The sequence below is a fragment of the Artibeus jamaicensis genome, unplaced genomic scaffold (genome assembly GCF_021234435.1).
Source record: "Artibeus jamaicensis isolate MK-2021 breed Jamaican fruit bat unplaced genomic scaffold, CSHL_Jam_final contig_64, whole genome shotgun sequence".
Classification (NCBI taxonomy): Eukaryota; Metazoa; Chordata; class Mammalia; order Chiroptera; family Phyllostomidae; genus Artibeus; species Artibeus jamaicensis.
In genome coordinates this window covers 11,029,238-11,055,629 of record NW_026521911.1, presented here as the reverse complement: position 1 = coordinate 11,055,629, position 26,392 = coordinate 11,029,238, and the positions used below count along the sequence as shown (strand labels likewise).

General features: G+C 43.0%; 1 protein-coding gene across 14 annotated transcripts in view; it reads left to right on the top strand.

Annotated features, from left to right (window-relative positions):
* Positions 1-26,392, top strand: part of DLG2 (discs large MAGUK scaffold protein 2) — a 1,926,133-nt gene that overhangs the window by 1,578,579 nt on the left and 321,162 nt on the right. Inside the window, exon 1 of one of the 14 annotated variants that reach the window (XM_053670848.1) lies at positions 19,608-19,696. The exons of the other annotated variants lie outside the window; for them this stretch is intronic. Coding sequence (XP_053526823.1) covers positions 19,661-19,696 — 36 coding nt within the window. The 5' untranslated portion in view covers positions 19,608-19,660. Of the gene's footprint in view, positions 1-19,607; positions 19,697-26,392 lie in introns of those variants that run through there. 14 annotated transcript variants of the gene reach the window in all.

Here is a 26,392-nt window from a genome sequence, read left to right as displayed (position 1 = left end):
CCAGAGGGGCTTTGGGGGCCTCTGCAGAGACAGGGACAGGAGCATCTCCCCAGCTCCGTGCTGCTCTGTTACCTTGTTTCCAAAAGGACAACAGCTTCGACTAGAAGTCTCACCGAAGCAGCATCTTTAACTTCTCTCCTCTCATCTTCCACACCGGAGCCCCCAGACTCCAGCAAAACGTCCACCCTGCCCTCAGGAACAAGCATCAGTCCCAGCTCTGGTTATCCATGACCAGGAGGCCATTTTTTCTGGTTGAGCTCCACCCGATCCACCCTCCCACGCCCAGAAGAAGGACAAAGACTCAGAGACCAACACTAGGTTGAACACAGCAGTACATACGTGCAAACTGGAGTGATGCAACATCCGTATTCAGGTTAAGGGTGATTTCACAGCATCCCCCAAGAAAATGGGTAGACCTGGTCTTCCTACCCAGCCTTGTCACCAAGGGCCTGTTTTATAATGTTGCTCAAAGAGGCAGTATTTGCTGAAGGGAATACTGAACCCCTTTAGCTTAAAAGACATTAAACAACATGTATTTTTGTGCATTTCCACCCTGCCCCCCTGCTCCTTCTCATCAAGATCTGAGAAATGCCAGGGTCCCGGATCAGCCAGGGCACCCTGCTACACAGCTTTGAAGTGAAATCTGAGGAGGTGGAGGAGACAATGTTGATGATGTTTTTGAAAAGGTGGAGATTTGTTACTCTAACTGGGACCAGTCCGAGTCAGGCTGCCTCCCCAACCCTCTGCCTGTTCCAGGCAGTGCTCTTGCCAAGGAACCTCACCCTCTACACTTACTACTCTTCACTCCCTGGCTTTTGACTCTCAATTGTGGAGCCCGCTCACATTTCCCACTTTCCTGCCCTTGTCTTCCTGACTGACGCAGAGCCCCCAGCTGCCTGCTCAGGGGAGCAATCTTTCTTCAGCCTTGGTGAAGGTTCATGGCCATCCCAGCTGACCCCTGGCCCAGCCTCCAGTGGGTAGGGGCTGGGCAGGTCCTGGCTCTGTCCTGTGAGTCCTTTATTTCTGTTTATTGCCCAAGGTGTATAAACATCACCATTGCACACCAATGTTCAGCCTCTGGGAAGAGCTTTTTTAAGGGGCATTTCACAGACCTGGTAATTTCCACTTTTGTGGAAATATTACTTTGAGAATAGCTGGAACTGGTATCATCAACCTGAATTTCAGACTTTTGAATGTTCCCTTTAAAACCTGTCAGTGGCTTTTTGTCATCCTTAAAGTCCAAAATTCTTGGCAAGGCCTTTGAGGTTTGGTAGGGTTGGCCCCACTTGGCTCATTGGCCTGCTATACACCACTTCCTCTGCTCTCACTTCAGCCCCAGCCCCCTGGCTTTTTCTGTTGCTCCAGGCAGGGGGGAATATTCAAAATAGGTAGCAATTTGACACTCATGATGGCGCGTACAAGTTAGCACCAGCCTGTACTGAGACTGGCCAAGGTGTCGCCACAGCGCAGAATAATGGGAGGTGGGTCCTTCCAGGTGGCCAGTGTCATGAGTCACCTGGAAGGGTTTGGAACAACATTTATTTACTGACAAGCCACGTGGACGTCTTTCACTGTTGCAACAAAAGGAATAGCCCATTGATGAGAGAGAACTCCCACCACCTGCCCGTGCATTCACTGAATTTGCTCAGCTAAGGAACTTAGGATGAACGAGGGCCTTCTATGACCTGAGAGGGATCTGAGAGGCCAGGCTCCACTTCAGAAGTGACACGATTGTCTGGCATGGAATGTGTAACACATGTCAAATGAATAAACCCAGTAAGCTGTGTATGCACAGTAGGACCAAAATTAGCATTGCTCTTTTCCAGTTACATCCCTTAAGTACTGCTTCCTTAACGCGTCACAAACAAATGAGATATCACAACTTGTAGAGCTGCAGCAAAAACACTACAAGGTTCCTACCCCATAGTGTATGAAAATAACTAGAAAAATGTATAGGAAAAAGGAGGCAAATATCCAGATTTTCATTTAATTTTCTCACTTGGATGCATTATTTAACTTCATTTTTCTTCATGACAAGTGTGAAGTGCAGGCGTGTGCATGCATATGTATATGTCTTATGCATATGTGTGTGCGTGCGTGTGTTCTATCTGATGACAGACCCACAGAAGGCCATTCATTGTATCAGCAGGAATAACAAAGACAATGGGGGCAATAGGGCTTAATGTGGAAGGCAGAGGTGGGTAAGGGGAAGGAGAGTAATCGGGGGTAATCAGGACAACTATAATTGAGCAACAATAAAAAAAGAGAGAGAAAAAATCAGCAGTAGAAACAGAATTCTCTCCTCTCTGCCTTTAGAGACTGTGGGAGTGGAAAATCATGATGAAGTAAACCTACTTAGGTAGGACAGACAGTTGGGCAGGAAGATCATGGTGTGGACATAGCAATGGAAACTCCTAACATAATCAAAGCCAGGGTTGCTGGTAATTGGAACTAGCAACAATTCCCGTTTGGCTTCAGATACAACCACTACAAATTTCCTGGGAATCTTTCCTCGATTCCACATTACCAAATAACTACAAAAGGATTAATTCTGCCAAAAACCCTTATACTCAATTCTGGACAAAATGGCTTTGAATTCAGAGCGAGAAGGGAGAAGGGGTAAGATATTTAGTGTGGATTTCCTATGTGGTATGTGTTTCACACAGTCTTACTTCTGTTATCTCACAGAGTAAAATCCAAGACTCAGAAAGTTTAAATAACTTGACCAAGACCACATAGTTAGTAAAGGGTGAAGCTAGGGCTAGACCCTTAGCCTGCCTGATTTCAAACTTATTATTTTCTTCAATTTCCAAGTTAACCTCACAAGTTCTATCAACTCTAACCATGCTACTCCCCTGCAGGATGTTATGATTTATAATAAGAAATAAATATTTGCTTTTCACCCCCATTTCTGGCACAGAGCTCCTAAAACCCCTGAAATTTCCTAAATGAAGAGAGTAGCAAAGGTGTGTATGCAGTTATGCTAATGATGTAATGTTAGGACTACACCCAAGAATGGGGACTGGTTGCCAGGGCACCCACATGGAGGGTTGGAACTTTTAGTCCCAAACCTCAGACCTTCTGGGAGAGAATATGGGCTGGACATTGAATCCATCACCTATGGGCAATGATCTAATCAATTACGTCCATGTAATGAAGCCTTCATAAAAACCCGAGATGGGCATTACTTTGATCTATAGCCAGCCCATCAGAAGCACAAATGACAGCTGGGACATGAACCTGGCATCTGAAATGGTCTAGGGGTCAGGAGTGGGCGGTCTTGTAGGACTGAGCCCTTAGCCTGTGTGATCTGATGCTATCTTTGGGTACATAGTGTAAGAACTGACTTAAATTGTAGGAGGCCCAGCTGGTGTTGGAGAATTGCATGTTAGTGTGGGGAAGCAGCCCCTCCCCCACCACGTGTTCGAGTAGGTGACTGTCTTTACTGTGCTTAAACCCTTTCCCCACGTTCCTGCTGCCCTGTCATCCCTATTCCCTCTTAAGGTCTTAGAAGGTGTGCGATGTGCCTCCTTCCTGGCTGATCTCACGTCTCCCCAAGTTCCCTCCCACTCTCTGTATCCTGGCACCCTTCACATGGTGCGTTCTCCCTGCTTCTGGGTGACATGCTGATCTGTGTCACTTTTCCTTCCTGGCCCTGCCCCTTGGCCGGGCTACACTTTATACATCTTTCAGCCCAGGCCGAGACATTACTTCTTCATAAATATCCTTCTGGTCTTCTGGTCTGGGTCGGGTCACCCGGTTTGTGCTCCCCAACACCTGTGCACACTCAGAGCTCAAATTTGCAAACTCTTTGGGGGTAAGAATGGCACCAATTGTCTCTGCCATTATATTTCTTTTAAAAAATATTTTATTTATTTATTTTTAGAGAGAGCGGAAGGGAGGGAAAAAGAGAGAGAAAAAAAAAACATCAATGTGTGGTTGCCTGTCGTGCGCTCCCTACTGGGGACCTGGCCCACAACCAGGCATGTGCCCTGACTAGGAATTGAACCAGAGACCCTTTGGTTCGCAGGCCCAAGCTCAATCCACTGAACCACACCAGCCAGGGCTGCCACTATATTTCTAATCTCTGGTGCAGTGTTATATCCGGAGTAGGACACTATGTTTTCTACATATATTTTTCTTACATATTTTCTCTCTAATTTTCTATATTTTTTTCTTCCCCAACAAAAATAAAACAATCACTTGAAACCCTGTCCCATCTGACCTGCTCCTCATCTCTTTTAAAGACCAAACTGTGGGTTCACCTCAAAGAACCAACAATCCCTTTAATCATTTGTTAGAGTGTCTGTAGCTGGTTAATAGAGCTACACAGACTTTTCATGACAAGGTACATTGGTTTGTAAATCCCTTCACCTCAAAAGACATTTTGAATTGTCTGGGGGCCCTAAGTGCTTGAAATGGAAAGTCATCGGCATTGGAAATGGAGTCCTCATGGTCCACAGACACTGGCAAAGCTCCTTCCTTGCCCTTGCCTGCATCTCTTGCTGATGGACTGGGGCGGGCAGCGCCAGAGAAGGCAATGCCAGCTGCCCTGTGCAGGCCCCAGGCCCTCCCCGCAAAGGCTGCTCCCCACAGACACTGTCTGTTGTTTAGGAAGCAATTACGATTCCCAAGATTTTAGATTTAAAACATTCCTCAAAGAGAACTCAGTGAGCCCTTATCTCTAATAGGCATTTATTATTTACTGCTCAGTGTGGAAATAGCCTTTGCATTTTGGGCCAATCCAAGACAGGAAGGAGGCACAGCCTTATCCCCCATTAGAGAATTGGGGTGTGGGGTGGGGGGGAGCAGGGGGAGGAGGCACAGCAGACATTCCCTCTCCCTGTCCTTTCCCCGTAGCGCATGGACAGGCCAAGCAGATGTTCCTACCGGAACCTGGAAGGTGGAAGGTGTGTGGAGAGAGGTCTCCGTGCAGCCGCTCCAGCAGTTGTGATCTGGCCATAGGTGGCTAATAGTGAGGCCTCAGGAGCCACATTCTTGATGGACTGCCCTTCCTCAGACTTTCCTCCTGGCCTCACTATATTTTGCTATAAAAATATAGTCACAACCCAGCTATATCTGTGTCCTTAAGATGCTTGTACAAGTCCCTTGTAGCAAGGGAGGGCTATAGAAGAGGCTGAACCTGACCCAATGATCTGGGGGAGATTTATGCACTCCTTAGGAGTGGGAAGACTCTCCCAGATACAATCCTCAGAGCTAAGATACACCGTGTTTTCATCAGACCACAAATGAAGAGTGTGGAGTTCAGTGCAGAGGAGAAAGGTCAGGGTGCTCAGGAATACTAAACAGTCCAAGCCAACAAGACATGAGATGTAAGAGACCAGTTTACCCCTGAATCCCTAACCCTAACCCTAACCCTAACAGGCTGGGGAATCAGAGCTCTAGACTGGCAGGAAAAGTTCCCAGGAAGACACTTGGTGCAGCCTGAGGAAGTTCCCAACTCCCTCACTTCCCTGTAACATAGAGAAGAAATCTTAGGGTTTCTAAATCCCTTCCAGCTCCAACGTGCCAGGAGTGTGCAGGGGTGGGCAAAGCAGGTGTACAGTTGTGAGTCCATGAAACAGTTTATTCTTATCACTTATTTATTAAGTGTTGCATTATTTGTTATTGTTCTCCACTGACTTGTGCCCCACCACTGGATGTGTTTGAGAGAAAGTTGAGGGATAAAGAGGAGGCTCTGAAAGGTTTTTTTTTTAATGATTTATAAGTAAGAACTAAACATTTTCCTTTAAATAATGAGTTGAAAAAATTAAAAAAAAATTGAAGCCGTGCTTTGTCCAAGTCCACTGGTTATAATTTAACCATCAGGCCAAAGTCTCGATTCCCAATACAGCTCTTGTCCAGTCTTCCTGAAGACCTAGTGGGCTGTCCTTTATTTCTCCAATAAATTCCTTTCCCATTTAAGTCACTCACAGCTGATATCTGTGTCCGGAATCCAGAACTCAGTCAGGCAAATTCCCTGTCCCAAGCTCCCATGAGGCGTGCCATGCAAAGCAGCCTGTGCCTGGAGACTGACTGGCTCTGAGTTAGAAAACCAGTGGACTCCTCCTCCTCCTGTGTACAAAGGGCCCAGTGATCACGCTCCTGAGTGTCCTGAAGGGATACCAGGAGGATCAAAGGAGATACATCCCATCAAAAGGGGCTTTGTGCCTGAAAATGGTCATGCACATGTAAGGGCCATCTGGAGCGAGCTACCAAACTGAGGCAAAACCAAACCGGAACCGAAAGGCAGTCCACTTTTGGTTGAGGATCACTCCTTCCTTACAGTTTAAGGTCTGTCTGCAAGGTTTCCCCTTTATCGGGGGTCAGCTGTCATAGCTCATTTTCAGTGTCTGGGTGACGGAGGCTCAGGATCAAGGGTCAGCCTTGTAGAGGGGCTTAATCACCTAAACAGCCTTTTGGAGGAAGAACATGTATTATAAACAGGTGTTAAACAAACACCATGTATTCAGCATTTAGTATATAGTAGAATATTTAATATTTTCTTGGTCTATGGGAATTCTTACTAGTCAACAGGAAAGAATCTGTCCAACTTGGAAATATATACTCCATTAATCAGAGAGATGAGAACCTGAGGATATTCTGAATCTTCAGGACCAAAGGGGCCCTCTGGGCCAAGAGTCCAAATGAACACGACTGACAGACGCCCTAAGGTTCTCAGCTCATTTCAGAGAAGTGGGCAAGAATGTCTTCTCAGTCATTCATTCATTCAGCATTTGCTTAGTAGCTGGGTCCTATGTTAATCAATGGGATGCAGAGATGGGAGAAACAGTCCTTGCCCTCAAAAGAAGCTTCTGTGGTTCTAGACGTTGCCCCTCAGTCACCTCAGTGTTAGTGTCTCTGTGTATGTGCAGTGGCTTCCTGTGGTGGCTCATATGTCTCCGTATAATGATCTCTTATCTTAGGTGTTTACGTTTTCCTCACCACCTGAACTTGGAGTTCAGACAGCTTCAGGCATAAGCAAACTGCCCAATTCAACTTTCTGTCTTAAAGCCACAATTGCAGAAAAGAATAGCTTTAAAATAGAAGCAATAGTGGTTCAAATACCTCTGTCATTGCTGATTACATGTATGATCTTGGCCAAATTATTGAATTTCTCTGAGCCTTCAACCTGACAAGGCTGTGGTTAGGATTCGATGAAATTGCAGCACAGTATTGAGCAGAATACTTAGTGCCAAACTCAGAAGAAATATTAGTCATTTTATCCCTAATTCTCCATTGTTCTTGCATTCTGAGGGCCCTCTTTTTTTGGACATTTCTCTTCCAGAAGCCTTCCCCTATTCCCAGGCTGCACTCAGGAGAGCCTCTCTTTTGTGTCCAAGTGCCCCCAGAACTTGCCGCAGCACTTCCCACATTTGCCTCCCCTCCTGAGGCTTCACTCCATTCACTATGGGCGTCACTGCTTTTCTCATGCTGTATCCTCATTGCCTAGCAGTTTGGGGCACCCAGTCGATGCCTAGCAAATGTCTGCAGGCTGGTTTTGTAGAAATAGGTTCATAAGTTATATGTACAAAACACCCTTTATCTAACACCCCATTGCCCCCTCCCGAAGTTACACTTGTGTTTGACGAGGCTCTTTCCAGAATGAGGACAGTTTTCAGTCTTCAGCATTTTGGTTGCACCCTCTCTGCCCTACCACCTGAGCTCTGCAAATAAGATTTTGATGTGAAAATATTACTTCTCCTAAGTAAAATGCCTGCCTGAGTTTTTCTGGGGATTAGCATAAGGCAGAATTTCTAAAAGTATTGTTCTATTAGATAGTAATTCATATGGGGGGGAGAGACAAGTTTCTTTTTAGTTAAATAAGGTTAGAAAATGCTTTGATAGCATTTCTTTATTTGCTGCAGGACTTCTCAGATCCTTTATTTGATTGTGAGCTCTTTCTTAAGCACCATTTTACAGATCTGGTATGAACAATAAATGAACCTGGTACAATCAATAGCACATTGCGACTGAGGTTATTCCCTGGGAATCCACAAGATGGCAGTAAAGGATTTTGCACAGAACTGGCTATACCAGGGGTGTCTGGCCTATTGGCTGAGCTTCTGTGTTGTTGATTGTACTTGACTACAGTATTAAAATTGGTTGTTATCCTAATGCTAGACTCTCAACAAATAATTCAAGGAATGAAAAGGGAATTCAAATCTGAAAGTAGAATCTGTGGCTTTGTTGCCTTCCACCACCCCACCACTCCTTATGCTGTGAGAGTCCCATGTTACAAGTAACAAAGCACATAGAAACCACCAGGAGACCTGAGAGCAGAGAGAGCTTGGGTGCTCCTTTCTGAACACAGACCGATGGAGTGGTCCTCCTGCCTGAGGGATAGAAAGAGGGGGGTCAGTGAAGGACCGAAGTTAAACTTCCATAGGACGTAATTGCTTGTTATTTCTCTATGTTCAAAATCTACCCTGGAGGGGAACTTTCCTGACGGACCACGTTAGAAATGATGCTGTGACCTAAACTAAAAAATAATTATTGTCCATATTTCATATATTTCATGTGTAATATGAGCTACACTAAACTACTGCTGTTTTTTCATGTATTTTTTATTATTCTACTGACACATTTATAATAGAATCAAAGAGGGTAGAAGCTGCATGTTGCTCTCATATCTTTGATCTGACTCCATATTCAGCACATGTGGATGTGAGTCAGGTGTCCATGGAATCACGAACATCCGAGAAGAGCCCCCTTTCCATACCTACCATGATGCAACTGAGTGTTTGCCAGTATCTCCTTTGTGTGTAGTAGGCAGGTCTGAGGCTACAAAAGATGGCAGTGGTCTGCAGCAAACACATAGAACATTTCAGATTCAGCGTCAGAGCTCTCTCTTTGGGTTTAAAGTCCTTCAGGCACTTGTTCCACGCTGCCCTGGTTTCTCTCTGCTTCCCTCCCTCCTGACCCCTCTTCTCTAATCTCTTACTACTTTAAATTATTGGGTTTTTTTTTTTAAGAGCACAGCTATCAATTTTGCTTACTTGTAAAAGAGGCTCATCTTTGTATTTTCTAAACTTGGTTTCTTCCCTGAAGAAAATTCTGGTGTATACTATTAAGATAGTATATCTTTCATCTCTTTCTAACATCTGCCCAAACCTTCTGTTAGGAAATAAGATATCCCACTCTGCTCATATATCCACCCATCCCTGTCAACAGTAAACTTTACAGGAGTTCTCAGCACCCATGTTATCTTGTTATAAAGATGTAGTCATGACCAAGCTGTGTCTGTGTCCTCAAGATGCTTGTACAAACCCCTTGTAGCAAGGGAGGGCCACAGAAGAGGCAGAACCTGACCCAATGATCTGGGGGAGATTTATGCACTCCTTAGGAGTGGGAAGACTCTCCCAGATACAATCCTCAGAGCTAAGATATACCGTCTTTTCATCAGACCACAAATGAAGAGTGTGGAGTTGAGTGCAGAGGAGAAAGGTCAGGGTGCTCAGGAATACTAAACAGTCCAAGCCAACAAGACGTGAGATGTAACAGACCAGTCCGCCCCCGAATCCCAAGCTGGGGAATCAGAGCTCTAGACTGGCAGGAAAGGTTCCCAGGCAGACACTTGGTGCAGCCTGAGGAAGTTCCCAACTCCCTCACTTCCCTGTAACATAGAGAGGGAAATCTTAGGGTTTCTAAATTCCTTCCAGCTCCAACGTGCTAGGAGTGTGCAGGGATGGGCAAAGCAGGTGTACAGTTGTGAGTCCATGAAACAGTTTATTCTTATCACTTATTTATTAAGTGTTGCATTATTTGTTATTGTTCTCCACTGACTTGTGCCCCACCCACCACTGGATGTGTTTGAGAGAAACTTGAGGGATAAAGAGGAGGCTCTGAAAGGGTTTTTTTTTAATGATTTATAATTAAGAACTAAACATTTTCCTTTAAATAATAAGAGTTGAAAAAATAAAGATCGAAGCCATGCCTTGTCCAAGTCCACTGGTTATAGTTTAACCATTGGGCTAAAGTCCCGATACAGCTTTTTTAAAAAAGTTCCAACCCCATCTTTAAAGACCCCCCCTTCTCCATCATCTGACCATGTTTAATAGTGAATCCCCTCCTTTACGCACTCTCCCCAGACGGCCTTGTCCGAAATCACTCTCCTATTCATTCTTCAGACCTCAGATCACTTGTTACACTCTCTAAATGCCTGCCTGCATAAATTCTACGTCACTGTCCCAGAACCCAATGAATTACAGGCTTTTCTGTAATGCCTCCAGGTCGGGGTTCCTTCATGCACCCCCACACCCAGTGCTTTCCCCATCACAACGTTTAACGTGCTTGTGTGCAATGAGTGATATATTCGATAATCCATTTTCCTCACGAGATTGTAATCCAGGACAATGTCTCACTGGTTGGCCTGATATATTCTAGATGCCCTATAAATATTTAAAGAACAAGTACATAAAGTTAGATGATTGCTTTAAGGCAGTAGGTTCTTTGTGAAGCCCTAATAAAACAATGCGCCGCCAGTCATACGCGCCACGGTAGGAGGTGCGCCTGCGTTGTGCGAGGCGGGAGGGCAGGCGCGGTCCTTGTGGTCTGACTCTTGCAGGGTTACCAACCGACAGGGGTGTGTATAACCTGACAACATTTGAAGAATGTTTATAAGACTGCCAGGCGTCCCCAAAATAAAAACTAAAAAAAAAAGTAGTTATGTCTTCTGCATCGCAGCCACTAGAGGGCAATGAAAGCAAACTTTGAACATCTTTCAAAGGGAAAATAGAATTGTTAGAAAACGATTAACTGAGTGGATGATCCTGTGTTTGGGATAGTTCTAGGACCTGTAGGCTGTAGGTTCTGTGATTATGGGCTTAGTAGTTATAATCACCTTTCTAACGTGGTATTAAAACCTTTATCATCCGTGATAATAACACCACTTACATTGTATGCGCGATCTCATTTGACCCTCCCACAAAACGAGTGGGAAATATATCATTGTCCCATTTTCTAATAAAAACACCAACGTTTGTTTTTATTGAGTTTATTGGTGCGACACTGGCTGATAAAATTATACAGGCCCCAGGTATATAGTTCTACGATACACCATCTACACACTGTATGTGTGTTCACAACCCCAGGTCAAGTCTCCTTCCACCACCACTTATCGCCCTGTACCCTCGTGACTTCTGCCAAACACCCTTCCCTCTGGCAAACCCCTAAACCAGGAGGTTCAGAGGCTTGAAAACAGTAAGTAGCCACAAGAAGACAAACTATCGGCACTGGCACAAGCCCTATAATTACCTATCGACCGCTTACATTTCCCAGGCATGCAGACCTTCTTGCTAAAGCACACAGGCTGGGAAAATACGTTCCCCAAATTTGATTGCAGCAGTGTAGAATGGGGGTGTGGCTGCAGCTCTCTAGAAGATCTTTTGGTTTAGGTGGCCATCTGATAACTGCCAAAATCTCCGCCTAGAACCTACTTACAGAAATGTACCGAGGAAAAAGATATGTTCTGGGCCCCACACCAGTTAGACACCTCTGAGGATCACACGTGGCAGTCTAGTTGCTTTGTGTTTATAAAGGAACCAAGAAGCAACATGTTAGGATTAGTGCACGTGATATATCAGAGCAGGGTGTTCAACCTGCAGCCCACAGGCTACACGCGGCCCAGGATGGCTATGAATGCGTCCCAACACAAAATCATAAATGTCCTTAAAACATTATGAGGTGTTTTTTTTTTTGTTTTCATTAGTGTTTGTGTATTTAATGTGGGGCCCAAGACAATTCTTCTTCTTCCAGTGTGGCCTGGAGACAGACATCTGAAGAGGGTAAGATCAAGGGAGATAGAGTTAGATATAATGATGCTTAAACATGTTAGCTCCAGACTCAGAAAGAGTGGGTCTGCCTTGGCATACATGCTAAAAATAAACAACTAATAAGTACAAGAACCTAAGTGGGCCTATTTGCATGTAAAACATGGAAACCAATACGTGTTTGTAAAACAACCACTCTAAAATTCATTTACTAGAGAAGAAGCTCCTTGACTGACACAGCCTGAGCAGATGTGAGAAGTCCATTCTGGAGACCCTGGTGAGGCCCATGGAAGTGCGTGTGGCTTGCACATTTGCACTAGTGAGGTGACAGGGAGCAAAAACCCTCAGCAGCTTCCTCCTTTGCACTCAGCGCGTTGGCCTCCAATCTCTTCCTCCACCTGTTGGGTGAGGCATCCTGAGCTGGGCAGTCTTGTAGGCCAGCAAGAGAGTGTGTGCTGAAGGAGGAGGCTTCCTTTGCTTGGGAGGTGTCCCTGTGTCCCTGAAGGTGGCAGGCCTCTCTCAGGCCCAACTGGCTCTTTGACCCCTAACTCCAAGATGACAACTGTCAAGCATGAATTTAGGACAAATTTCACTTCTGAGGAAGTCATGAATCACAACAAGGTCTCTGTTATAGGAACTGGTTCCGTTGGCCCAGCCTGTGCTATCACTTTATTGGCAGGCTTGAGTGATGAGCAAGCCTTTGTGGATGCTGAGGAAGCAAACCAAGGGGTGGGACAGTGGACCTTAAACACAGCAGTCCTTTCATGAAAATGCCAAACACTGATGCCAACAAAGATTGTCCCTGAAAACATCACATAGTGATTATCACACCAGGTGCATGCCAGGAAAAGGGATAAATGTGCCTTAATTTAATGCAGTGAAATGTGGTCATGTTTAAATTAATGATTTCCAATATTACCCAATGCACTGCCTGCTACAAACCGACTATTGTTTCCAACCCAGCGAACAACTTAACTTACATAGCCTGAAAATGGACAGAATTTCTCCAAAACTGTGTTACTGAAAGTGGCTGGTAGCCTGTTTTCATTCCTTGACTGAACCACTCTGAAAGCTATCATGAGGAGATCCTTGGAGAGCGTGCAGCCTCAGGCACTCCTGTGTGGAGTGGACATCGCTGGTGTCCCTCGGAAGGGTCTGACCTCAGAGACACAGGCATTGACAGTGAGCCTGAGCGGTGGGAAAATACCTACAAAGAGGTGATGGCCAGTGCTTATGAGAGGATTAAAATTACAGGGAATGTATCTTGGACCATTGGCCTATCTGTGGTTGATTTAATGCAAAATCTTAGAAGAAGACATTTACTTTCCACCTTAATTAAGGGCCTCTTTGGGATAAATGAAGTACTCCTTAGAATTCTTTGTATCCTGGAAGAGAATGGTCTTACAGATCTTATAAAGCTACACTGAACCTTTTAGAGGAGGCCCTTTGAAAAAGAGTGCAGAAACACGTCGGGAAATCCAGGAGCTTGAGCTCTAAGGTTATTTAGAGCTGCCATTCGAACGTCATTGAAGAAGAGATAGTAGATACAGGATGGTCTAGGTCAAGCTTTTGAATAAACTTGAAACCCTAAAGGTTGGCAATGGGGAAGTCAGTAGAGTGACTTGTTTTTTGTTGCCCCAGAAAATGCATCAGAACCAAAAGAGGCACCAGCTAAAAGCAAAAGTTAGTGAAGCGGATGGTTTTGTCTTCAAATACTGTTGATAATGCCTAAGTATGAACAAGTCACTGAGCCTCACCAAATCTCCATTTTATGGTGTTATTGAGTGTTTACTATGAGTCTTCACTGTGCTAAGTCCAGGGGGTAGAGTGGTAGGGTCTCATTTCACTCCATTGCTATTACTCAAGCAGAGGCCAGCTGACCAACCACAGGATGTTTTTTTAATTTTTAAAAATATGGTTATTGATTTGAGAGAGAGAGGAAAGGTGAGAGAGAAAAAAACCCATCAATGTGAGAGAGAAAAATTGGTCAGTTGCCTCCTGTATGTGCCCCAACCAGGGATCAAACTTGCAACCTAGGTATATGCCCTGACCAGGAATTGAACCCCCAACCTTTTGATGTATGGGACAATGCTCCAACCAACTGAGCCAAACCAGCCAGGGCCAACCACCGGGACTTAGGGGGCTTGGGAGAATATATTCCTACAAAGGAGAGAAAGTTTTAGTAAGTGTCAAAGAACCCCATTAAGAGTATTTATTTCTACTCTTGAAAACATTAAAAATAAATATTGTTATGTTCAAGTTGTGTTCATGTGGTATGTCATAAACTGGTCTTCAAGTGGACTTTTATTCAATATTATTTCCCTTGGGATAGCATTTAGCCTTTAAGGTCGACTGATTCCTTTATTTCCCAAGAAGGAAACAAGAAAGAAAAATGGTGGCCTTGGAACCAGAGCTGCATTGCACCCTTCGGCTTAAATGTGCCAGAACATATAGACCATCCAGCATGGAACCTGACACAGAGCAGGCAGTGGGAAGCCCTGCCTGCTTTAGTACTGCCACTAGGGGGCACTATGTTCACAGCCCTGTGAGCCAGCCTCAAACTCCAAAAGAAGGGGCATTAGGCTTTCATATGGTAGCTGCTGCCTCTCCTCAATCCAAGGGCATTGCTCCCCCCCGCCCCAAGTGAAAGCTGACCTCTGCTACATTTCCCAGACTTGGGGTCTGTGGGCGAACTCTCCTTCCTCACACTGTGTCTACCTAGAACTCTAGTGTCCTCATGGTCCTTTTCTGCCCTCGATGAAAACCTATTTCTTGATAAATCAGATACGGCAGTTTGTGCTGAGGTTGAATGTCAGGGAAAAGGCCGTGTCTTATCTCAACTATATCAAGGTTATAGTATATAACAAGCTTAAAGCCAAAGCACTGAATCTCAAATGTCAGAACTACAGACTTTCTACCATAGCCCCTGTGTGGAAAGACTTCCAGAAACATAGAATGAGTATGTTCTTACACTTTATGAGCCTGTGATCTGCATTATGGCAAACCCAAGTCTTATTTTCATTGATTCCAGCACGTGGCCCATTGCAGGCATTCAATAAATGTAGACAAAATGATCTTGAGGCCATTTCAAATGGAAAAATTTATTTCTTAGCCCACACATTACATCTAAACAAAAACACAAACCGTTTACAAAGCGGCTGGGAGTAGGAAGTTGGAAGAAATAGACCTCTGCTCAGTTTTCAGGACAGAGGAGGTCAGTGCCCTTTATTTACTAGGAAGAATGTCATGGAAGAAGTAGGATTTGAATTGGACTTCCCAAGGCAAAGGTGACAGAGGGCTCCCAGCCCAGGAGACAGCACAGATGGAAGTTCAAAGGCTGCTAGAAAAGGCTCTGATGTTAGCACTAGAAGTGCTTGTCTGAAAGCTGATTTTGAAAGCCTGTGCCCCAGTGTGCATTGTTCTGCTTCATTTTAGTTTCCTTTGTACATTTTAAACACTTCTTCCCCCACATATACTCACACTTCTCCTACACACTCCCAATCCTCCATTTTTCCCACATACACAGCCAAAAAAAGTCTCTTTTTCTCCCTTTATACTAATTTCCTCTAATCTTTGCTCAGTAATGTGTCACAGTCAGAACAAGTTTCAGCTCATTAGTTGGCAATCTTAATGATGTTCTCTTAAAATAGTCAAAGATTTGCTCTTTTCCTTAATAGTCAATAATAAATATAGATTTTAATATCGTCTAACCCATTGCCTAAGGCTGAAATTTTTACAACATCAGACTCAAATTTGAGCCTTCTAAAACTACTCTGGAAAAAAAACAAGTATATTTATTTTACCATTTTTTCCTTAATCTAAAAGCAAATAAAATGGATTTTATTCATTAAATATTTTAACCAGGAAATAATCCCAAAAAGCAATTTAATATGCCATTCACATTAAAAAATACAAAATTGAAATTTGCTTTTAGTTGTATAGTAGTAGTACTAGGTCAAACCATATGTAATTGCCACTTTTGTAGGCAATACTGGCAATTTTGTACACTAATTCAAACTAATATTGTTACCGAACAAGAGGTCCGAGGGAGGGGCAATACAATATTTGGCCCACCTAGGGATGCCCAAAACTGCTATACAACAGGGGCCCCTCCCAAAAACAAAATACTAAAATCTACTGGGCCCTTCTGTCCGCCGCCAATTGGAAAGACATCTCTTAATGCCAGAGATTTGTGAAAAGGAAACAAAATGTTTATTTAATGCTATTCAGGCCTAATGCCACCACTAAAATATCAAAGTCCTTTAGGGTATACACCTACACCCACACTGCGCTCCCTTCTCCCACTGTCCCAGCTCCGGGTACCGTAAATCAGGAAAAGAGCACACGTCTGTATTGCAGGCCGCTGGCACCGTCAGCTGTGTCACTGCGCAGGATCTCGAGTTAATCCAAAGTACTGTGGTACCCTCTCATGGTCCACTGGCAAGAGTCCTTTGTACCCAGTTCCAGTCGAAGTCTCTCTTGCTTTTCAGGCCCCGCGGCCAAAGGGGGGCACCCCAAAGCCGCGTGGGCCTCTTCTACCAAAGCTGCAGGAGTCCGCACTCCACCAAAAGCATGTGGCTTTCTTCTTCACCTGGCTGCAGGGATCTCCATTCTGGCAAAGCTGCGTGGTTCTTCCCTTTCACCTGGGAAAGAGGGGGTCTGCACCCTGCCAAAACCACGTGGCTCCCTCTTTCACCTCACCAAGAGGGGGTCCTCACTCTGCTGAAATTGTGTGGCTCTCTCCCCATCTGGCCAAGCGGGGACCCTTCATGTCTTGGAGCCAGTCTTTTCCAAGCTCCCACACAGGCACTCCTCACTCCGGACGGAGCACAGCCCCTAGTTACATTCTGAGTCCAAGTCCTCCTCACTCCGTTCTCACTCAGGAGTGCAGACCTTAGTTATATCCTCCTGAGTCCCAGTCCACTACCTTCTCCCTCACTCAGGAGCGCCGACCCTAGTTACATTCTCCTGAGTCCCCTGCTACTCCCTTCTCCTTGGCTCCAAACTTGGCCACTGCTATTTAACATATCTATGAAACTAGTTAAAGGTTACAGATATGTTAAATAATCATTCCAGAGGTTAGCTGCAAAACCATTGCTATGCAAAACAGCTCTCAATGGCCCTGCTCCATTCGTTTCTTCCCCGGGGGGGGGGGGGGGTGCTGTGAGGACATCTTATATTTCTATACACTTTGAATTCTGGACACCTTTCTAAATCTTTTTTGGGGGGGGGCCCCCCTGGCTGCACCCTGTATCAATATGGATTCCTACCTATCTAGTACCTACGGAATCCTCACAGATGCCTTGGTCTTAGAATTCTTGGGTAGAGGTTACAGCCATAGCTAATAGTGTGAAAGACTCTACAGAGGGTTCAGGCCAAAAAAAGCTACCTTTGTTGGTTTACTCATTTGAAAAGGATGTTACATAAAGCAGGAATATTTTTCGACTTTAGTATTGAAAGCAATAGCCATATTCATTGAGAGATTTTTATATGCATCATCTTATTCAGTCCTTTAACACTGCAACTCTTGGAGTAGTAGTCCTATCATCACATTGCATCACAGATGTGAAAGTGAGTCTCAGAGCAGGTAACTGGCTCATGATCACACAGCAGACAAGAGGCAGTGCCCAAATTTCAAAGCTGAATCTGCTGGGAAAAACCCACACAATTTCCCTCCTATTACACTGCCCCCATTGGTGGAGAAATTGGGGGTTGAGATGCAGAGAAAGTGAGATAAGGGAAGGAAGGAAGGAAGGAAGGAAGGAAGGAAGGAAGGAAGGAAGGAAGGAAGGAAGGAAGGAAGGTAGGTGAGAAGGAAGAAAGGATTCTCCAAAATGAAATACCAATTATCATCAGCACTTAATATTATGGATACATTTTGAGTTCTTTGAAAAAAAACTGATTTTCTACAATTCAGCCTTTGAGATAAAATTCTATAAAGGAGGAAATCCTATTATAGACCAAGAACTCCTCAAGACACAGCCTCTAAATAATCTTGGCGTCATGATTTGTGACATAAGACCTGAAACAGAGTAACTCCCAAATAAATGCTTCTAGAATGAATGTTTGAATGAGTAGATACATGAGTGACATTTACAATGAAAGGAGGCAGAAAAAGAAATTAGCAATCTGCAAAATTAAACATGATTCGGCATATATGTATTTTTTAACTACATGATTGAATCACAGATTCATAACTATGAGTGAGACCTCATGGACTCTTTTCACACAATATTTGCCTAATAAATTAAGCAAAGCCAACTAGTAACAGAAGCTAGAGCTACATCCACTGAGCACTCTTTAAAATATATCTATTCCTGGATTTTTCCACTTATTGGGACATAAAAGTACTAAACTACTGAATTATCCTAACTTATTTATTGTTTGGTCCATAGGATATATATGTATATATGTATTTGAATATACATATAAACAATATGAATAATTACAGAACAATTTGCTTTAAGGAAATACTAAAGTTATAGCAATCGATAAAGATCAACATTAGCCAGGAATTTCTAGATGGCAGAAAGCCAAATACAAGTTGCCTGCTTTGGGAACCAAACTCTTACTCCTCAGGTGGATGAGTGTTTCCAAAAGGAAACTATGTGGCCAAACTATGCAAGCCAACAATAAAAAATAAAAAATTTAAAAAAAGACTTTCCATACATATAACACATACCTTTTTTACAAGTTATCCTAAAAACACATTGTACAAGTATATATACTTTGTCTTAGTGTTTTGTGCTTTTTTATGCACATTTATCTTGTGTCCTATTCCTAGAAAAAGTCATGTCATTTTCCAAGTTTACCTGACTTTCTCATTACACTCAACTCTGAGAAGCAGTGCTGACCACGTCTGTATCTCCTGCATTCGGGTACCACGTGCACATAATCATCTATCATCTGACGTGATGCTCATGGTTTTCTATCAGCCATTTTACGTGTCTCCAGTGTGACTCTTCCCGAGGTGTTTCTTTAACCCTGTATTTTGTAGCCGAGGTGCATACTAAGATTGCATCAACGCAGTGATGTTTTCATGCTTTGAAGAGACACTGAGTTATTGGCAAGGTTGGATAATAAATGGAGGTTAGTTACCATGGCAGTGATGTAAACCTTGAGCTATGCACATACCCAAAAGCCCAAAGTTAAGCTATTGTTGACTGACTGGTGCTAATTAAGGGAAAAAAGACAGATGGGGAAGCTGACTTGGAATTACAACATTCAGCTTGTAATGACAATGCTAGGAAGCAGTTTGAACACTCAGTCAGTTCCTTGATGTGCAGCAAGGCTCCACATTAGACAGAGAAACAAGTGGGTTTGGGGGAAAATGTTTTACAGCAGCTCCAGGGCCCTATAAACTCTAGAAGGCTTCGCCCACCAGCAGCCCAACATAGAAAACCCTCACTTAAGGCTCCTCCTTGATGTAGACTCACAGAGCATTCAATACAAACAGGGCAGCCTGAGACGGCATTTCAAAACGCAAGCGGAGACAATTTTATCTTAGGTCGAGTATAAGCTCCTCGGGTTTCCTGTATTTGACAGCTAAGCCAATGTTTCAGTTGTGTTCATGAATGAGAACACTTTTTTATTAGCATAATCACAGGGCTCTCACACCAAGCCAGTTTACACTTCAAATGGGCAACACAACTCCAGAAACTCTGTGTTGGGCAGTAAACACAGTAAGTGGTAGTAGTCTGCCTTTCCAACCGAGCAGGAGAAACCAACCGGAGAAGGGAAAAAAGGATGGAGCAGAGATTCGAGGCAGATCACTGATCAGTCAGAGGGAGGGGGTCGGAGAAAGGCGAGAGAGATCGGCAGCAGGAGGAGGGAATAGACAGCCGCAGAGGAAAGGTAGGGAAGGGAGAAGCGAGGCAATGTAGTCACAGATGCAGATGCGGAGCGATCCGGAGAGGATCACAGAGGTGAGACCTAGAGGCGGGGACGTGGGGGAGGGGAGCGGGAACCGGTGTCATCGAGAGAGACCCCCATCTCTGCAGGGCAGTGTTCGCGGTAACTTTTCCAGATGGCTAAGTGTTTGGCAAAAGAGAAAATCACAAGAGGAAGCTGCGTGCAATGCTAAAAGACCGAGAAAGCGATTTTAAAAAATCCGGAATTATGTGTCTTGAGTTCCAAAGAACTCCCAGGGCTAAGAACTGCAAGGGATAGTCATGTATATTTTATTATGATATTGGCAGCGGTTACGGGAGGGAGTGGAATTTGAGAGTCCGAGGTCTGGGTTTCAGGGCACGTCCAGTGTTGCTCCTCCTTCTCCTGTACCCGTGCTTATTGATTTAATGCTGGTCGGTCTCACGAGATGCGTCCGAGCCTGCCGCTTGTCTTCCAAGTAACTGGCCCCAAGTGTAGCATCAAAAGTACATGTGTTTAAGGATAGCGAGCTAGGTGAGAGGGCACTGAACTTGGCCACGGGGATGTAAAAGGCTTTAATATTGATTAAGATGCTGGGGGGAGCAAAGAGGGATTGTTAGCTCTCTGTAACATCCAAAGTGGCAGAGGGGCTGAGAGGGGCTGGCCCCTGCATTGGCAGATTGGGGTGGAAGGGAGCAACCCTTAGGGACCAAGGCCTGTAGGGAACTGTTAATGGGGATGGAAAAGCAAAATGACCCACAGTGATGACGGGCACTAGCAAGCAGGAGCTGGAACTGCCGTTAAAAGTCTTCCTTTTGTGATATCACAGTGAAGGGAAATTTGTTTTGTGGGGGGTTGGGGCATTGATTCAGCCGTACCCCGGCATAAGTGGCTGTCAGAGTATTTCCTGCGAAGATAGAAGGGGGTCTGAGGCAGCCAGTATTGTAGAGGGGGGCATCATAAGTGTGTGTGTGGGGGGGGGAGGGGGACACAATCCATGTATCACAAAGATGAAACTCCTGTCCCAGCTCTGATGTTGTGGAAGCTTTTAACCTTTTTGTGCCTGTCTCCTCTTTTTAAAAGTTGAGTTCACCTAAGTTCTTGGGAAGATTAGCCACAACAAACGCAGCACAGTACCCTTTTGCTCAATATTTGGTTACTAGTATTACCTTCATTAGCATCCTCCTTCCATCCACCTTTAAATTCCTGGGTTCTGACAGATTGAGACAAGCCAATTTCGCTGGGTTCCCTCCGTCTTTATTCTCTTGGTTTTCATTTTTGTTCTCCCAGTTCTCTTTACCCCTCCTTCCTATTGTTTACGGTTCTTTCATTCTGTGCAAGGCAGTGAAGGAAGGCAGTGGAAACTGATTTCTTGGTGCATTTGTTCTTTATCTCAGGGAAGGTGGTGCTTCAGCTCTGTTCACATCTGGAGCTCCAACAACTAACCATGGAAACTCAGACTTCGCTGGGGAGTTGTTTTCTGCAGGGAGTGGCATTCTCTGCACTAAATTAGGAGGGATGGAGGAGGGAATTGGTTGTGATTAGAAAAGATTCAAATGACTGAAAGTACATTCCTGACTATGTAAATGGAAATTTTCCGATGCTTACATACAGTATTCCCTTGAGACTGGTGGCAAAGGCTGTGCTCAGCCCTGGCTCCTTTCTTGAAGTTCTGATATGCGTTTGAGAGGACAAAGGAAGCCATGAAGGTGATGCAATCTAGAGGATTCTCCCACCCTCTTTCCATTTCGTGAAGCTTGTCTTCTCAGAAGAATTTTGAGCTTATTTTGTTGCTTCTTCTGGTTCTCCAATTGGCCATAAAGAAAATTTATATGAAATTATTGACTGTTAGAGTGAGGGCTATATGTTGTGAGGTCCAGCTGGCACTGCCCCAAAAAGACAGCATTCAGGATAAAAAGCCTGTAAGGAAAGCGATGCTCTCCTTTTCCGGGCCCCGCATGTCTCCTCCATTAGTTCTTCTCTCATCACTTCCTTTTCTAGTTTGTCTTCTTTTCGTTATTAGTCACTGGAATTGACCACCAAATATTTGGTGCACTGGTTAATAATGCTTTTTTTTTAGAGAGAAATAGAGTCTTTGTGAACCTTGAAACCTCTTCAGAGAAGAGAAAGAAATATATCCAGCACATGTAATGAAAATCACCCTCAATAATAATCTATGAGGAAGGGAATTTGTGTCACATCCCAGGAATACAGAAACTAACCCGATGGTTGGTCCTGCCCTCGTGAGGTGTACAGTCTAGTTAGTGACATTATGCATAAAAGGGTGATTTAAATGGGAAAGGAAAGTAAATTGTGTGACAATGAGGCATATGATCTATTTTTTAAAACAATAACTATATATGGAGGTAAATATATGTGCTTTTGCAACTATACACATCAGTTACATGTACTTGATGCTATTCTAGACATCAGAAATATAGCTGAGGATATTATTTATGTGTGTTTGGAGAAAATGTATAGATAGCATATATTCAATTCATTGGTTACCTGAATGTTAGAGTAGAATAAAGGAGGTATTCAATTTAATTGTGTTCTTCAGTTTTGTTTTAATTAGTTAAAATGAACTCAAATTATATCCATACTTTGAAAAATAATAATGAAGCACTAAAGGAGGAAGTTTATATAATGCTGCCAGCCTGTGAGCTGGTGGCCATGTGAGTCGCACAGACCATCAACAGGAGTCTTGGAAGGTAGAACTTGGCCTGGACATGGAGGAAGATCAATACTTTAGAGAATCCAGGAAGCAGAAGAGGGGGGAGGAAGGGATCCATAAGCAATCACATTGGAACAGGGTGTGCAGGAAGCTTCTGGCTGCAGCAGAGGATTTGCTTAAGAGAGGAGGTGTGTAATATAGAGGACTAAATACAGGCACTTTCATTTCTACTCTGCGACAAAAACAGTGCATGACCCTGCAAGAGACTCTATCCCCTGGGCCTGTGAGATGGGAGGATTGGAGAAGAACAGTTGTAATATTTCCTCACATTGGAGAAGTCTGTTGTCTTAAGAAACTAGAGAGACATGTGATAACAGCCAGAGATGGAATGCCTTAAAGGTGAGGATAAAGAATTTGCATGTAACCTACAAGCAGTGAGGAGTAACAAAAAATATGAGAATCTGTATCATGTGTAACTGTGAAAAGCAGTATTTGAAAAAAAAAAGTAGATTGGCCATGATATACAAAATGACTGTCAAAGAGGTAGTAATAAAAAAAGAGGAAGTATGGGTGGGAGAGAGAAAATTTAGAAGAGGCTTGCAGGTGAGTTAAAAGTCTACTGCACAGCAATAAACTGTAATGTTCATCAACAAAAAAATCAGTAGCCCATAATGGGGAGGTAATACGATAATATAGGGAAAGGCTTTCTGCACAAAAGAATATAAGCTAATGGTCTGAGAAAAATAGAGAATTAGAAAATTACTATTTTTCAACCCTCAATGAAGTAAGCATTTCAGGCAAGTATAGTTAGTAAGTATAAAAAAATAAATTAAAATGAGCCCTGGCTGGTGTAGCTCAGTGGATTGAGCACGGGCCTGCGAACCACACGATCGCGGTTCGATTCCCAGTCAGGGCACATGCCTGGGTTGCAGGCCGGTTCCCTGCAGGCCAGTTCCCAGCAGGGGACGCACAAAAGGCAACCATACATTGATGTTTCTCTCCCTCTCTCCTTCCCCCACTTCCCCTCTAAAGATAAATAAATAATAAAATATTAAAAAAATAAAAAAATAAATTAATTAAAATGAATGGTTTTGGGGTAAAAGGATATTCACACAGTCTCAAAAATCACCCCACAGATTGGTACTTACAAAGGTGCCTTTAGAATGGGAGAGATCTGGTGGTCCTTAATCAAGAAACCAAACTTGGTATCACCAAATAGGAGACAAGCTCACATTTTGGCCCTCCTCCTAATGTGATACAGTAAGAAGTACACAGTGTTAGTCCCCAGATTTTGCTAAAAATGTTTGACCTGCTTCTGATTAGGAAGAAACAATTAGACAAATCCAGATCTTGAATGTGGAACAGACTATAAACATCTGGCCTGAACTCTTCAAAAAAAAGAAGAAAAAGAAAAATGTCAATTTTACAAAAAAAATAATAAGGTAGTTTTTAAGAATAATAATAACAACCAAATATGCATAAACCTTGGTTCAATACTGTATTAAACAACAAAAACTATAAAAGACATGTTGAAGTCAATTAAAGAAGTCTGAATAGGAATGCCGGATAGCATAGAATTACTGTTAGCTTTCTTTGGTGTAATAATGGCAATGTGCTTATATAGGAGATTAGATAGATGGATAGATAGATAAGTAGACAGACAGACAAATGCACGTTGTCAGAGAAAGAGAAGGGTGGGAGGGAGGATAAATGTGCCATATAGCAGCAACTATTGAATCTTAGTAAAGTGTTATGGATATTCTTTATACTATTATTTCCATTTTCTGTTGTTTGACAGTTTTCAAAATAAATGGTTAGATGGGGGGCAGTGTCTGTTGCAATAGCCTACATTAAGACTTAAAGGTAGGGTAATAAATTAGGTAAGAAAGAACAAAAGCAAAAGATGTTTTCAAGGGCAAACAGATTAATAAATATCATTTCTTAACAATACTGGTAAACACATCTTGATTTTCAGAATTAGTGACTATTCGGACCTCCTCCCTTTGATTCGATAGATGAAACTATTAAAAGAGAGGATTTTAGTCCCTGACACAATTTTCTTGAACTCAGAAAACCTGGTTCCTGGCAGGTTTGGGGCCATGAGATGATGACCTTATTTTTAGGTGAGGAATAAGTGAGAGAAATGCTAAAATGTAATTATGGACAATAGTCAGATGCCACAATATGTGTAAGTCCAAATACAAAAGAATGTCATTTTCCTGAGGAGCTGTGGTGAAACAAATGTCAGGTAAACCGTGCATGTAGCAGCCACAGTTTGAGTTTTAAATTAATGTATTTTGACCTCATTAATACTTTATTTAGCACCTTAGTCTTACTTAGGCCTTTCAGATTCTTTAGGAATGGACCATTTGACAGGTATGTCTCTAGAGACAGTCTTTTACTGCCTTTAAAACTGATTTTAATGCTTATGAAGAACATCAACTATGTAGGAAAGAAAAAAGAACCAAAAATCTCCCTCATCTATACTATAATCTCATTAAGGCTCATTTGTAATTAGCATATTTAGGTGAAAAATAATGTTGATCCAATATCTTTTATTGTAGGTGCTATTGTATTTTTGGCAGGACAGTTTTTCACTGTGTATAACTGTGTCACAGTTTGCAGGACATTTAATACACCCTGCCTTGCACAATTAATGCTAATACTGATCCCTAAATCTGACATTTTAGGAACAAAGAAATATCTGCCCCTTCCCCACATTTCTATACCAGGTTGAGAGCTTCTCTTAGACGGTAAGTCACTGAAGGCAGAGCTGTTGCTTTCTTCACCGAGGCATCCCCAAAACTCAGTGTAAAGGCTGCCACAGAGAAGATGCTTGGTAAATGTCTATTCAGTTAATCTACGTAGCATTTAAAATTTTAATTATTCAAATTTACTCAGTTTTTCTATAAACGTCACTGTAGTTTTAGTTTATTTTAGCAGCATCTTTTGTTTTTTATTGTCGAAGTAACACAAACCCTGAACGTAATAGTTAAAACTTCTTATATACCTTTGAAACTTGTTGTGGCAATACATGTTCACTTAAAAGTTATTCTGAGACTACTATAGGCTGTAAAATATAATACAATCCCTTCTCTCCAGCATTTTTCATCCACCATGGCCTCACCACCACAGCCCTTTGAAACTGCCATTAGCATTTAACATTGGGTTGTTTAAACTTCCAGGCACTCTTTGTCAGATTATATACCCATTTTTAAACAATCAGGGTTATATATACATACAGTTTTGCAATGTGTTTTTTCTTTAATTTAGCAAGATATCACTGATATTTTTCAGTATCGTAATATTAGACATGTATTCCATTGCTTTTGTGGCTGCATAGCATTCATTGTATGGATTTTAATAATTCATTTAATCAATTTCCTATTGATAATGTTTTTAACAGGTAATTAAATTTAGTGGTAGTTTAATTTTAGAAACCATAGAAAATTAAGTTTAAGAAAATAGAATTTCTAGCCAAGATGAAAGCATAGATAGACACATTTTGCCTCCTCATACAACCAAAAGAAAGACAACAACAAATTTAAAAGCAAAAAATAACCAGAACTGCTATGAAATAAAACTATGTGGTAGTCTGACAACAAAGCAGTAAAGGGAGAAACATTCATCCAGACTGGGAGGGGGGGTGGAGAAGGGCAGCTGGGGCAGAGAAGACCCATGTCAAGGCAGCAGCTAGAGGACCAGGCGGTCCCACACCCATGTGTGGATAAGCCAAGGGAACAACTGGGGAGCAAGACAGACCATGCAACCCAAAGTTCCAGTGCAGGAAAAGAAAGCCTAGAAACCTCTGACTGAAAAAACCTGTGGATGTTGTAGCAGCAGAAGAAATTCCCAGCCTCACAGGAGAGTTTGTTGGACAGACCCACAGGGTCCTAAATGTACACAAACTCACCTACCTGGGAATCAGCATGAGAAGGGCCCAATTTGCTTGTGGGTAGCAGACAAAGTGACTTAAAGTGGGTGGAGAGCTGAATAAGCATCATTGTCTCCTCCCTGACCCCTCCCCCACATATAGTACAACAATGCAGTGACACGGGTTGCCTGTCCTGGTGAATAA